The sequence below is a fragment of the Amblyomma maculatum genome, chromosome 2 (assembly GCF_055883805.1).
Source record: "Amblyomma maculatum isolate TAMU_Amacu chromosome 2, ASM5588380v1, whole genome shotgun sequence".
Classification (NCBI taxonomy): Eukaryota; Metazoa; Arthropoda; class Arachnida; order Ixodida; family Ixodidae; genus Amblyomma; species Amblyomma maculatum.
Window position 1 is genome coordinate 38,728,931 of NC_139345.1, and position 15,699 is coordinate 38,744,629.

The window sequence follows — 15,699 nt, forward strand, 5'->3', positions numbered from 1 at the left end:
AAGGAGGATATCTTTGCATCTACAGCAGGTAAAGGCATAAGTTTTATTGCAGCATGCTCCTAGGGAATTAAATTACAATGTTGGGGACAGATTTCTCATTTTATGCTTGCTCATTTTTTCACATTCTCTAATTTAAAATCACTTTTCTTTTTACAATCAAGCTTCAAGTTTTAAAATGACTGATCAAAAATGTAGTTTCTTTGTTGTACTCCTTATACTATATACTGTCTAGCCACATGTTAAAAGTAGTTTTCTGATTAGTGGAATAGTCTCTATTGTTTCTACAAACAAAGGAGTGACAATGTCAAATAATTTGAAACTAATTATCATATCAGAAAAGTAATTGCTTATTTGAAATCAACATAAGAAACTGACCAAGACTTGAATTTTTATTGCATTTAGCATAAATATAAAGAAAAATGTTCCAAGAGCCCTGTCCCACCTTAAATGTGAGCCACGCTGCTATATTTTTGCATGCTATTGTGAAGGAGTGTGACATAAGTAATCAATATACCTGAGTTTGATATATACCATTTCAAATGTATGCTTTCAGCTGAAAGGACTATATTGCTATCTTAGAGTGCTATAGCTTAATATTATAGTCAGCAGTGTCAAGCCATTCGAAAGTATGTAATTTTGGACCACAAAGGTTATAACTGTATTGCTTATAACTGGTCATTAATGGTTGTTAATGTGTGCTTTTCTTGGCTTCGTTAACCTGTAACTCTGCAGTTTGATGAAGCGACAGTGCAAAGCGGTCAAGCTATTTGTGCATTCATACAAATCTGAAATGAGATTGCATGAGCATAAGATTCTATATTTGATATTGCACAGGCTGAGATTGCATTAGTAAAAGCCCTTGCCAGACTGTTTAGCACTGCTTTGCATTAGGGCAATATATTTTTGAAGGAGATGGTGTCACAAAGTTTAGGTGTCCATACCTTAACTTTGTAATACCATCACCTTCAAAATTATAACGGCCTAATGCACGGTCATTTTAATCTAGTGTTGCATATTCTTGGTATAGTGGTACATTGGGCTATGCATCTTCAGGAACTGTGTACGATCAGCGAGCATTACACTTTGTTGACCAACGTGTGGCTTGCAATTTCCTACCATTGCCAGAAAAAGCTGACAATGGTCGCGAAAGCAGGCAGAGCTCTACTTCTGGTGCTGGAGGTGAGCAAAGTGCAGTGGAACAGGCACATTCTGATGGTGGTCAGCCGCAAGACGAAAACGATGAGGCCCCATCATGCCACGACAGTCCACCCGCAAGTCCTAGTCCTTCCAACACAGGAGCCGAGGAAAGGAGCAGTGGTCCATCGTCACCTATCAGGCAAGGCTGGCCATAGCATTGTTGTTGATGACCGCTGTCTCTGGTAAAGTTGCGCATTTGCTTGCAAGTCGCTTCAGCAGTCAGTCAGTGTTACCTGCATGTCTCTTCTGCACTGTTAAAGTTGTGATTATCATTTCCACCTTATAAAATTACTGTGTTCTTGGGTATCATCATTGTATGTTTTCATTACTTATCATCGTTAGCTATCACTTAAAATGATGTTAACAGTTAGTAAAGGATGGTGGAGGTGAAGCAGATAACTGGGTTGTAAACATAACACAGAAAATGAAAAGGGTCTTGCCCAGTAAAAACGTAATGAGTAGAGTGAAAATAAAAAAAAGAATAATATTAAGACATTATGTAAGTCGAGGCAGTGATCATCCTCTGACTTCACCAGCTGTCATGTCAGATGAAGTCGTTTTGGGTCACAGAGGTATAAGGTGCTTGTGTTGAGCAGCGGGTACTGTGTTAAATTGATCCATATAAACAAGTAAAGTACATTTCTGTTGCTATCACCTCGGAGTCGGATAATAGTGAAAACACATTTATGGTCTGTGGCTCTTTCTTGTCTTTTCTTTTCCACATTTATAAAATGGAAACCTGCAGCTACCTTCTCTCCTAGGCCCAACGTGACATTGCAAGCTTGTGCTTTCTGCGTGGGGATACCTGGTCATTGTGCTCTGTATCGCCGGCTGGTTCTGGCCTGTCATTTTTCTTCTAGCCTTCTGTTAGCACAGTGAGGCAATACAAGCCTTAGAAATGACTTCTCCAGCTCGCTCAAGGGCATTGTGTGATGCATGCCCTTCATCTCTTTGTTTTGTTTTCGTGCCCACTGTGGCCTCTTTTGTAGGCCTGATGCATTTTTATCTTTTCTGGTAATGCTGCTCGATTGCAGGTGCACATGCGCTGATGCTAACTTGCTGTTCACATGCAGAAGGAACTCTGACGATGAGAAAGACTCGGACAGGGAGGATGCGAAGGAGGCTGGGTCTGATAAGGAGGACGAGGAAAATGAAAAGGACTCGGATAAGGAGGACGATGATGACAGTGACAATGAGTGAGTGCAGGAGGTTTGCGTGCTTACATACTAGAATAGGGGTACAGTAAACTCGTTAATTCGGCCTTCAATGAATGAGGAAAAATGTCCGAATTACCTGAAGGTTCGAGTTATCAAATGAGCTTGAAAAAACTGCCAAACACCATTTGCATCACAGTAATTTTTTTCTAATTAATACCTTTATGATGGTTGTCTGCATTTGAGATAAAATCCAAGTGAACATTGGTTTTCCCTGGTGTAGTCAAGTGTTTTGCTTTACACACACTGTCAGGAACGTTGAAAGAAAAGTGCTCCAATATCGTAAAGGCCTCCGCCATCCATTTTGCAGTTCAAAGCAGCAGCAGTGGTGCCTCTCAAAGTAACCCCATCAGGTTTTTAGGATCCTTCACCGCAAAATTGATGTGTTCACTCTTCGGGGTGAGGCACATAGTGCAGTGAAACAGTGCCCAATCACAGCCGTGGGATGGCGCGAAGTGAACGAAAGCGAAAGCGAAACTGTGCAACTACTGTTGGTCCTGAATATATCTAACTCAAAGGGGATCGTGAAATAGTTTGATATATTGATCATTCGATTATTTTCTACAGATTGCGTACTCTGTAACTTAGCATCAATGCAGTGTACATACGCTTCCGGCACGTTTCCTGCAGCGATGTGCTGCCCACCGGCATACTGGGCCGGCATACTGAATACTCGTCTCGGATATGGCAACCCATCCGTACATTCATCACATAAGTATGTTCATTATGACATTAAATACAGTAATTTGTGTACCACAATCATCAATGCAAGCTATTGTAAGGGGGTTGCTTATACTTGTCTCTGTATAAGAATCCATAAAGTTGGTGCAGTTCATATGTGAAGAAAAGCATTAAAGTAAGTGCTTTAATAATAAATGATGAGCATTGGTAGAATTGCTTTGGTATCTTGTAAGTGGAAATGAAAGGTGTGTTTGGGATTTCATATATGTTTTGTGGGTGGCTAAGCCAACTTCAGGGGTGGAAGCGCTGCTCCAATTGCTCCATTCTGCTCCAAACTGCTTTCCCTGCTCCATCCTGCTCCAAAATGCAATATTGCTCCAAAACTGCCCCAAAACTGCTCCAGACTGGCTGCCTTAATTTTCTGCCATCAAATTTAGCAAAACATGGGAACAATATCACAGTGCCAGGGGCAAAGATATAAAAGATATGAAATTTATGTAAGGGAAGGAAGCATGGAGCATAATAAATATTTGTTCGCAAGTAAATTTAGTATGAGCCACAAGTGATTGGAGTTTTTAATTGCTAAAAGAAATGCACTATGTCTATGATGTAGCACCTCCTTCCAGCCTTTGAATTCCAGTGGTGGAGAGGGTAGCAAACGAAGCAGATAGCGTAAACTACCGCAAGCCATTAGGAAACTTGTCCAGCTGCAAAAAAGTTCACAAGTTTTTGTAGTGCTTTTACTATGAAAACAATCCAGTGCTTCAACATCGAGCACCTGTGTCTCTGAGAAGCACTATACATCAGACAAAATCATACTTGAAGCTTTATGAGTTGGAACACCAAGATACTTTGTTGGATGAGTTGGTACACATTCGTTATTAATTTAAACAGCACGGACAAGAAGACAAAGGACAAGATAAAAGGAAGCCACAGTATAAGTGCTGACTCACAGCTATGCCTAAGCCTTTACTCCAAGGCCCAGATAAAAACAAATATGACGAAAACGAAACAATTATATGAAACAACCCCTGGGTTCACTTGCTGCACAAAAAGTCACTCAAAAAAGACATCTCTGCTTGAAAGAGCAAGAGAAGTCTTGCTGACATACTTCCTTTTATCTTGTCGTTTGTCTTCTTGTTCGCGCTGCTTAAATTAATAATAATTGGAACACAAAAGCTGTCAATCACTAGGAAACTTCTCAACAGTATTGGAAAGGCATATGGCCTACTGCCAAGATATTAAAAATAAGCCCGAGCATGGCTCAAGCAAAGAATGATGAACTATTGGCAGGAGGCAGTGAAGTAAAGCTGAATGATGATATACCCTTCAATGCTATATATGTTCCAAAGCTACTCTAAAAGGCTCAAGCCGCTTCCACCCCTGCTGACCTTTTCCGTGCTTAGAAACAAACAAGGCGATCGAGGTGGCGCGGCAGTCATCTGCGATCCCACGAAGGTGCCTTTTTGGCAGACAGAATAACCAATTCTCAGGAATTTATCAGATAAGCCCAGGCATAGGATCAAAGAGAATCATGTGATACCCAGTATTTGGTGGAGGCTTTGAGCTGTGTTCTAAATAAATAAATGGATTTATTACTGCTCCCAAGCTGTTCCAGAATGCTCGAGCCTGCTTCCACCCCTGCAACTATTTTGAAAATATCTGTGAAGATGTCTATGTAAACATATATGGGTTATTCCTGTAATAATGTTCCAAGGGCTGGGCATAGTAGTCTCCTTTTAGCGCCAGTGTGCCAGACCTAACAACCAGAGCTGTGACCTCTAACTCACGGTGCAGTAACTCGCCACTATGGCTGGTCTGAGTTAGAGGGGACAGACACGAGTTGTATGCTCGAAGTAGAGTTTGTTTTGCCTGAGTAATTATGTGTGGGAACAGCTGCGACCCGCTGTACCCAGTGAGCATCCCGCTCACATATGGGGGGGAAAGAAATCACCAAAAGGGAAAATGAACACGACAAGGGGAGAGGAACGTTCTGCTTACCTTATTTAGCCTCGCACCTACAGCCTGCTGCGGCCAGTGTGTGTGATAGCAGGGCGATTCAGGTGATGGCGGTGGCCTCCTCGACAGAGAGTCTGAACCGCGCACGTGCGTGTCATCTGGCTGAAAGACGGGAGGCACCTGGGACGAAGGAGCTGGTCCCACACTGTAAAAAGGAGGTCTCTCTCTCTAGCCAAGAAAAAGAGGGAACTCCGCGGCAGCATCACTGTTGGAGAGCTAGTGTCGAAATCTTGACATTATAATTAGTAGCCATAGCCATTGAGCTGTACTGTTGTGAAAGTCGGTGGTTGTCTAGCTACTTACTTCACATTGTAGTGACTAAAATGGAAAGAACAGATTTTTCTCTACAGAATTTCTTAATGCATATAATGAGGTTGCATGTGGGCTAACTTTCAGATCAAACGTGGGCGAGCTGATTGCAAACATATTTGGTGACAGTGATGACGAGTCTGAATTTGAGGTGAGTTTAATTTTCAATTTTTTGTTTGTCATTACTGCTTCCACTGGGTATGAACCATCCTTTGATTTTGCTTTTTTTTTTTTTGTGTGTGGTCCTAGATATTTTACTATTTTACTGAATTTGCATTTGTAGCTTATTTATGTTTTTGAGGCAGTCTTTGTATCATCATCACAATAATAAAAGTTGCTGGAGGCACTTGATACCTCTTAAGTGTAGTAAGCAAAATAGCTTACGTGATTAGTCACTAATTACTAATTATATACTAATTAAGTCTTTTTTAGGTATTTTACTCATTCTTGTGATATCTCACACTGCTTCCTCGTCTTTTTGTAGTATATGACATCACCATCTAAGTTCTTTGTTTACCCAAATTGACACCATTTGAGGTCATTGGTGATCTTAAATAATAATTATGCCTAATTATACATTTTTAAAACTAATTCGACACAAATCCGTTGTTTCTAAGCCAATTTTGATATTTTTTGTTCCATGTTGATGTCCGAGCTGTCTGTTTTCACGTCCCGCGACTATATCGACGTCTGGCGCTATTTCGACACAAATTTGACATTTGTGACTCTAATTAATTAACTAATTACTCTACAATTGTCAAACTTAGCTTCTAGATTCATTTTTTCCTCTATCTCATACAATCATTCTTTATCTCATATTTTTATTCATTTAGTCACTAGCAGAAGGGGAAACTTAGTTTGGATATAAACTTTCTTTGCACTCCCATGAGCCTAGAAAGGCTTTCTCCTCAATATTAACAATCCAGACTCTCCAATTAACCTGGTCCTGTGCAAGCTGTATCCACTTGACTTGTGCAAACGTATTAACCTGATCCACCTACCTGATATTTTTTGCCCCCGCTGCAGTTGCCTTCTTTTGAAAACCAGTGTGTTAACCTTAGCAACCATCGGTTACCCTCTCTTCATATTATACATCCTGCCCTTCTCTTTATTTTAACTAGAATGTTTCAATATTTCATTTAAACTCAGTTTTTCAACTCAAGTTTGTTCCTTGACCCACTATTCATGCTTTCTTCTCTTAGTGTTACACCTTACACCTATGGCAAGATTTTATTTTATTTATTTATTTGTGAATCTGCTACAGTGTCTTTACCTTCCTTTCATTGAGTGGGATATTGCTGACTTCTACATCGCTACTGCTTCTGCCGTATTTTCATCTGCTAGCATAGTTTGATTTGTTAAGGCATCATCTTGGGATATGAGTGTGACAGTGCTGTTCAAGAAAACACAGCATGAAACACAGCAGAGTTGAGCAGGCTCTTGTAGAGTTCTTTCTTGCCATGTCATCACCTTGCATGTCGTCATTTCAATATGCAGCGACAGCAACTCATCCAACTATTGATATTGTGACAGTATTTTCATTCAGAGATCACTCCTACTTCTCATTATTAGTATCTTCAAGAATTTTGAGTCCATATATGTTTTTTTTTTTAACTTTGATGTAGGGATTTGGAAAAGAAGATCTAGAAACAACGAAGAAGAGCAAAGACAAAGGAAAGAAAACAAGGAAAGGTATGCCTTCTGTGAAATTATGCAGGATGTCTGCAGTAGCATAACTTAGGTGTTTGTTGTCATTTTTGCGGAGCAGTCACTTTTTGCTTTTTAGAGTTTTCCAAAAGTGAATCGGGCTTTGAAGGATGCCATTGTGGAGGCTGCTGGAAATTTTGACCACTTGGGATTCTTTAATGTGCACTGGCACTGCATAGTACATGGGTGCCTTGCTTTTTGCCTCAATCATAAAGCAGCTGCCATGGCCAGAATCAAACCCACATCTTTGGACTCAGCAGTTGAGTGGCCTAACCACTGATTCACTGCAGTGGGGTGAAGAGCAGTCGCTGGCTGACTAGGAACAGATTAGCAAATTGTAGCATGCACAAGATAGTTGTTGACAGCAGGTTGTGCAGTACTTGGGACAGATTACAGCTGCAAGGATGGTGGCGTTTATGTTGATGAAGCCAGCCTATGCATGTTTTGCGGGAAGGGTGCAGCTTGAAGTGATCAAAAGAGACTCTTTGAGCAGTGGCTCTTAGCCATGTATGTGTCAGGACAACTTGTGGTCTGGTAGAAGTGATGGGGGACCCCTTGCAGTGGGGGAGGGGATAAATTAACACGACTTGGGCCATGAAACAGGTGTCTTTTATTGCTACCTGGCAAACACTGGTCGAACAAAAGGGCATCACCACTTTCAGCCATGCCATATACAAAAGGATGCGGTGCTTGCAGCCGAAAATCGGTCAAATCCTGAGATGTTCCCACAGCTACTGCCTATTTCGTACGCATAGCGTTCTAGAGGTGTGAAGCTGGGGGCTTGGCCTTATAATATAAATTTAAATCATGTCAAGCTTTGATGGCCTGTAGTTCGAGAAGTACGCACTCCTCTGGCATCATTCTGGTCTCGCCCGAAAGTTCGAGACTCAGGCTATTCCCGTAGTTTAAAGTGTAAAACAAAGGGGAAAAAGATAGAGGCGATACATGCGCTGCTCTTGGGCTCTTTTAGGCATGTGACCAAAGGGCGACTTGTGATTGGCTACCAACATTCCTTTACCGACATTCTAGTGGAAATTAAGAAGAAGAAATGGACATGGGCAGGACATGTAGTGCGAAGAGAGGATAACCGATGGTCGCTGAGGGTAACAAACTGGATTCCAAGGGAAGGAAAACGTAGCAGGGGGCGGCAGAAAGTTAGGTGGGCGGATGAGATTAAGAAGTTCGCAGGGGTCAAGTGGATGCAGCTAGCACAGAACCGGGTTAAGTGGAGAAATATGGGAGAGGCCTTCGCCCTGCAGTGGGTATAATCAGGCTGATGATGATGATGATGATGACCAACATTCCTGTGCCTAGAAGATACCGGCGCCGACTGCTTGCGGCCTGGCGCCATTTTGAAAGGGTCGAACAGTTAGGCCTTGTCGGCCGGGCACCGTTCCTTCATAACGACCACAGCATCAAGTGCGGAATATTTAGATTCGCGCTTCCTTATTGGTCTAAACGGAAAGAAAGATAGAGATAAGTGGCATATCAGAGACGTGGCATTGCTGCAACAGGTTATCGGCAATCAGCGACAAATCACCGAAGCTCTGTGATGGCCAATAACCGTTTAGCCGGTGCACTTGTGAGAGCGAGAAGCATGCTCAATCTCCTCAAGCTTATTCCTACTGCGTATGCAGCGTAATTGCAACGATGCACATAGTAAAGTAATGCCTAAGCAGCTTTTACGGGCGCCACAGATCGAGCCTTCTGCCAAAATTAATGGCACAATAGCAGCCGTGAGATGGTGTCCCACGACATGCAGAATTTCAAAGCTTGACAAACTACGACAAAACCTACAAGGCTACGCGCCTCAGATTTTTATTTATTTATTTATTGATACTGCAGTCCCGGTGTTGGGATTTTAGCAGGGTGGGAATACAAACTAAGCAGTTTAACAAAACAGGCAAAAATAAACAATAATTACAGTGCAAGTTAAAGCTCTTGTGCACAATTAGGAATAGAACCAAACATATACAACACAGCAGTGAAATAACAAATGCAATAAAAAGAAACTAGGTGATATGTTGTGAGAACAACGTCAGTGACGGCTACAGCACTTCATTGTTAGTGAGGTTATTCCAATCGGAAATAGTCCGTGGAAGGAATGAGTATTTAAAGCAGTTATTTCAAACGCGAAAAGGAATTAAGTTAGCTTGAATGTGGCTTGGATGAACGCATAGCTCATGCTTTGCGACCTAGGTCCACAGGGATGAGACTGCACAGAACAGCCGCCGATGCCTGTCAAAAATCGAAATGTGCGGATGCGGAGCATAAGAGACTCGTAGTTCAGCAAGGAGGGGTGAAGAGGGAAAGGTGTTGGACGAACTGGGATGATCTTAAACAAATTGCTGCTGCAGAGCTGGTCCCGGAACTGGGAGTGAGTCGAGGCTAGACTGACCTCCAAAATCTCTCTCTATATATATATATATACACACATTACTTTTACACATTAAGTGGTACCTAATGGCCTCATTGATTTTAAATCACTTTATTGAATGACACAGAATACTGACATCACTACCGCAGTAAAAATGAGACGGGCTTCCCGGCAGTGTATCCGTCACAGACAAATGACACTTGGTGGAGCAGCTTCTTAATGAACCGGAGAACTTTATACAGACTATATACAAGATATGATACAAGAGTCAAACCGGATTTGTTTCCTCATGGGAGCAATAATCGGAGACCAATGGCAACTGGCCGCGGTCGGGACTCCGCGTCTCTGCAGTCAAGCTGGCGCCTCTTGCCCAAGCTCCAAAGCAACCGCTACTCCCAGCACTCGGCCAGCGCGAGCGCCCTATCGCAAGGAGTAGTTCCAGCAAAAGAGACTTGAGCGCAGTCCCGCACTCCTGAGATGAGCCAAGTGCATGCCCCTTTCCCCAAGTCAAAATAATAATACAATCATTGCAAACTCTGTCCTCTGAAACCTTCGCAAAGTGCACCATATGTGTGCTACACATCACAGTGCAGTGCGACGAAAGCCTGACCCCTCTCAGCGGGTTTTATGGATTCCGGCTGCTCCCACTCGTGCGACGGGACAGCGGGAGATCGCGCTGATGAGTTCAAGTCGAGGCAAAAGGAACGCTTCTCCCGACTCCAGTAGTAAAGGGAAAGCAAACTCAGAGGGGGTGCGAAGGAAGAGCTCGCATTTTATAGCTAATGCTCTCCTTCTAGGAACCAGAATGTGACGAGCTGTTCAACAGTAGGACACGCAGCTGAGAAATGCTCCCAGAACACAAGTACACATATACATCAACACATGCACGAGAGTCCGGCATAGAAACTTGCACAGACAACCCAACAACCGCTGAGGCAGAACAGAGCACGGGCCTTACAACCCCTGAGCAAAGCAGTGGAAGCAAGAGGGAGGGTTGCAAGAATGACTGGCGGGGCTTGTTGGTAGTTTACTTTTGTTAGCTTGTTAAGTTCGACTGTATAGCATACAAGGCCACCAGCGATGCATTGAAGGCTGCTTTTTTTTTTTTTTTTTTGGAGGACAGTGCTGTCTGACAGTGAAGAAGAGGATGAAAAGGAAGAGAAGGCAGAGGAGAACGTGGAGGCCGGCTCAGATGAAGATGAGGACAAGGACATGGAGGCATCAGCTCAGCCAGCGGACCTTGAGGTTGACGAAAGCGAGCAGCCAGCGCCGGTCCCAGCTAGCGAAGCTGTTCCTGATGTGTCCAGCTCTGACGATGAGCTCGAGCCAGACAGCCGTCGCTCTCGGTGCGTGCCTTTACATTCCATTCAACGTCGTCGTCGTGTGGCCAGGCTTCAGTTCCTGGCATTTCAGTTTCCTGGCATTTCAAGGCCAGTAACTTGCTGTTAAAATTGCAGCAAGCGGGTCCTGGTTTTCATTAGCGGCATTCCACTGGGAAGCATTCCTTAATATCTTCCGCTGAACTGAAGTTCACCTCTCAGGTTTCACTACCGTTATGCCCACCTATGCTTTAGCTGAATCAGCCACTATAAAATTTGGCATTTTAATTTACGGTTTTACATGACCTTGATTTAGCAAAGAGAAGCAAAAGCCAAGTATACCTTGTAATAATCAGTCGGGGGAGCAGTCCAGAGTGACAGGGTTATATAGTTAGGTAGTTACAAAAATATTCAAAACTGACAATTCGGTCCCCTAAACATAGAGCATATTCAAAAGCCTCACATTATACAGACAATGAAAATATATTTATTAAGGTTAGGAAACATGCCTAAATGACTAGTAGCCCATCATTTTTGCGCTGTGCAAAATCTTTTAAGCTAGCTTTATTAGCATTGAAGATATTGGCTACCAAGAATGGTGCTCCTTCTTTCCCTCCTCATATAAACACATTGAGGTGCAGAAGAAAAAAAAAAGTAAAGAAAACGGGTTGCGATTGTGCCTTACTGTACCCCATCCTGCCCGCATCACCTGGGCATGCGCATATTACCCAGTTTACATCAACAAGGCAAGAGAAGCTGGAAGGGGCCTCATCCTAGCCATTTCCGAGCAGTGGTGAAGTGTAGTTTTTTCAATTTTTTGTCAATTGTAAGGTCAGCCCAAAGCTTTTAAATTCAACTAGAATACTTATAAAAGGCCACTCCTACAGACATGTTGCATTAGAACTTGTCCATAAATATCTTTTCAGGGTCCCTTTAAGTCAAATTATGCGGTTTGAACGAATTTTGATTTCCTTCGTGCTTGAAGTATTGAGAGTTGTCTGTATTGCCTTGAGCTAAGTATAGCCCATTGTATTTGGAGAGGAAGCCCTAATTGAGTTTCTTACAGTTAGTTTTTTTCCGGACAGTTTACAAACCCTAAATGTGAATTGAGCCACTATTGGATCTCGCTGAAAACAAATTTTTACAAATTGTGCTTTTGCACTTAGGTAGCCAGAAGCAGGTTCAATTTCTATATGAGACTGCTCCCTTTGGTTAAAGCTCCTTGGTAGGATAAATGTTTGCATGTCAAACTTATTATCCATTAACTAAAGTCTGAAGATATGTAACTTCACAGCAATAGCATGTCATGAAATCGCTTTTCAGCAGAAATGAGCTGCATATATAATAAAATTTATTAGCTTGTTATGTTTGTGGCTCGAAAACATATCAGTAGCAGCACATTTTTTTTTTCTTCTCTGTGCCTTTAAGGCAGTGGTAATAAGAATTAAAATTTAGAGGAAGTCTGTGTGGTGTTTTGAGCATGTGCTGTACTTAAAAGTTAATTGTAACCTCTACTCTTATTCATACTGGATCACCTCTTTGAAGCTCAGCTGTATTCATCATTTCTGGCTCCCAGTAATGAGTACAGTCCCGGCCATATAATATAGGGCATGCCTCAGCAATAAAAACTTGTGTGATACGTAACCGAGCGAATATTAGGAGCCATTTTACACATATGTTAGCACATGCCGCTGTTGTGCTTGTGTGTGAACCAGTTGGCCATCATGCTTTCTCTGCGGGATGCGTGAGAAAATCTAAAACACCAAAAGCATTCTCCGTAATATTCTGGCCGGACCTGTACAATTAGCGGCTTAGGTGTGCTTTCCACCTCTTGCAAATTTTTACTCATGAACAATTGGTGTTCCTGTACTCATCTTCTTATTACTTTTTTCTTTTTTTATATAGCAGTGGTTCTGACTTCATGTCTGACTTTGACATTATGATGGCCAAGAAGAAAGAAGAGAATTCTCGGCGGAGAAAACGGAAAGATGTTGACATCATTAGTGACACTGATGACATCATAGTTGAAATAATCAAGGAAATGAAGGCTGCGGCAGAGGTTAGTGTGCTACCTCTTCTCCTGCCTCAGTGTGCCTCTATTAGCTGAGCCAGTGGCGTAAGGCAACAGGCCCCGCGATTGCAGTTTGTACTCTAGCCTTAGTGTGCCTACGACACTGAAGCACAGGCTAGGTTCTGTAGTGAAAATGATGTTGACATAAATGAGAAGGCTATAGCAATGTCTCTTTTGGTGTACTAGTGCTGCTGCAAACTCTCACTCGCTCGTAGCACATGCCTGCATGAAAAAGAATGTTGAGCGACTGAAATAGTTTAAAATTGGTTAAATTTTCTAACAATGAGGCATATGTAAACTGGAAACAAGAAAAAAAAATAGTGGGCTTAGTGCTTTGCAAAGATTGCGGTTTGTCTGGCACAAGTGGGTAACCTAAAATTGTTGGCTACCGTTGTTTCACCATTCATTGCACTTTGCATAAAGCAAGCCAAAGCTTCCTCTCAGGGCCTTCTGGAATGCTCTTGGGTTCAAATTTGTGGTATTGTTTGACTGCTTGACTTCATTGGTGATGGGGTAAGCTCTTGCTGAATACTGCCATGTGGTGGTGAATTTGTGCTCATAAAAGAACTGAGCAACTCGGCGGCGACGATAGTAGCAAAATTGCTCGCTAGTCATTGAACTAAAAATGCCCGTTGCAGTCGTCGGTCGGTGCTCAGTTTAAAGCCGGCGAAGCAGCAGCTAGATAAAGACGTAAAAGATGACCAGAACGACCTAGAGCATCGTGGAAATGGACATGAGTTGTTGGAATTATTCGGGATACATCTTAGCATGTCTTGCATCTCGGCGACACCTAAGCGTAATTAAACAAAACACAAAATCTTTCTGTGCAGTTAGTCCCTGTTTCAGCTGCTGCATCCTCAACAAAATGAAACTGCTGATAATTGAAGTTTAAAAAACTTGGGCTTTCTTCACTGTTTCTTGGACTTGCAGGAAAACACACCGCTCCCACAATAGTTATCTAGTCTCATGCCACCAGAGCTGCCGTCTCCAGTGCCGTCTTCTTCACTGCTGCTGGCACTCAGTAGAATCACTATTGTCATCTTCTGATGCACACACGCACAGTTCTTTCCTTCACTAAAATTATCTTTGCGTTTGCTAATAGCTCGCAAATTTTTGCCTCGGGAAGCACTTTGGCGAGGACACTGCCAAGCTTTGCTATATGCTGTGATGCAGATATGCTAAGGCTCTGTGGAAAAAAAGAAAATACGAAAGCTTGCAAGGGCTGCCTCATAGTGTAAAAGAACTTACCACGGGTAACAACAAAGTTTAATTACTTTTCAAACTTCGATGCTTCTTGCATAATTCGAAAAATGCGTGCAATTTAGTTAGAGAAAAAAAATTGGAAGAAAGGGAGGAAGGTGGGAGTGAAAGTGCATAAAGAGGAAGAGGTGCCGTAGTGGAGGGTTACAGTGTAATTTTGACCACCAGGGAATCTTTAATGTGCACTGACATTGCGCAGCACATGGATGCCTCTTTGTTTCGTTTCGATGGAGGCGCAACAAAGAGGCGTTCATGTGCTGTGCGATGTCGGTGCATATTAAATAACCCCAGGTGGTCGAAATCGCTCTGTAGCCCTCCACTACGGCACCTCTTTCTCTCTATCCACTTTCACTCCCACCTTTCTCCTTCCCTTATGGCACGGTCCAGGTGACCACAGAAGAAAAGACAGATACTGCGCATTTCCTTTCCTGTGAACCAGCTATTATTAAGAAACCCAGCAAGAGACTGCAAAAGGCTAAGGAGTGCAGGCACATCTCACCAAGAAATTCATGATGGTGGCTCTAGTCTGTTGAGGCTAGAAGCAGGCATTGATGTATTCTGTGTACGAATGTGCAGGAAGACAAGGAGCTGAACCAGGCTAAGCGTGCGGCAACCAAAAAACTGAAGCTTCTGCCTGTGGTGGTGCCCCAGCTGAAGAAGCTGGACTTGAAGGGAGCTTTCTTGGATCAGGGTGTTTTGCACGCCATGGCGGAATGGTTGGCTCCGCTGCCAGACAAAAGCTTGCCTCACCTTCAGATACGCGAGCATATGCTACGTCTGCTCAGCGAGTTTCCACCGCTGGACCAGGGTTTCCTCAAGTCAAGTGGCATTGGCCGTGCGGTCATGTACCTCTACAAGCACCCCAAGGAGAGCAAGGAGAACAGGGAGAGAGCGGGCAAGCTGATCAATGAGTGGGCTCGGCCCATTTTCAACCTCAACACTAACTACTCCTCCATATCTAAGGAGGAGCGTGAGCAGAAGGACTTCGAGCGCATGCCCCAGAAGCGCAAGATCAGGTGAGCAATTGGGTTGTCATTAATGGGAAGGTCACAGCTGACCTCCCATGTCTCATTTTAAGAGAGTAGATGTATGAAAATTATTGATTGCATTTTTTTTTACTGTAAACATTGTTCACGGCATTAGTAATCTTAAAGCATGGCGTATTAGCCACCGGTACCTCTTGGATAACTTCTTATCAAAAAAGAACTTCTGCCCAATTGTTCCGTTTTAAATTTCTAAGAGCCAGGGTCCAGGTCACAACTGGGGATATGTGACAGTGGCATCTTTCCACTGCACATGCTTTTACACATACTGCACATGGTGCACTACACTTTTAAGAGCCAAATATTTTGCCCAGCACCTGTTGTGTAGAAACGAAAGAGCATGTCATGCATAATGATTAGGCCACTTGCAGTAGGCTCTAAAAGTCTAGCACAGTTTGGCTACTACTTCTCTTGCACACTACTTGTCTTGCATACACGAATGAACACTGCACACTTTTTTGTACATCCAGAATGCATTTGGCAAGGATTTCGTGCCCGTAAA

General features: G+C 42.9%; 1 protein-coding gene across 2 annotated transcripts in view; it reads left to right on the forward strand.

The window, feature by feature from the left end:
* LOC146198414 (protein IWS1 homolog A) overlaps positions 1-15,699 on the forward strand; it is a 38,832-nt gene that overhangs the window by 11,334 nt on the left and 11,799 nt on the right. The window contains exons 4-10 of one of the 2 annotated variants that reach the window (XM_084593923.1): positions 1,126-1,336; positions 2,271-2,393; positions 5,508-5,571; positions 7,046-7,112; positions 10,628-10,850; positions 12,729-12,882; positions 14,731-15,170. In XM_084593923.1, coding sequence (XP_084450049.1) covers positions 1,126-1,336; positions 2,271-2,393; positions 5,508-5,571; positions 7,046-7,112; positions 10,628-10,850; positions 12,729-12,882; positions 14,731-15,170 — 1,282 coding nt within the window. The remainder of the gene's footprint in view (positions 1-1,125; positions 1,337-2,270; positions 2,394-5,507; positions 5,572-7,045; positions 7,113-10,627; positions 10,851-12,728; positions 12,883-14,730; positions 15,171-15,699) is intronic. The other variant, XM_084593924.1, reaches the window with a different exon arrangement.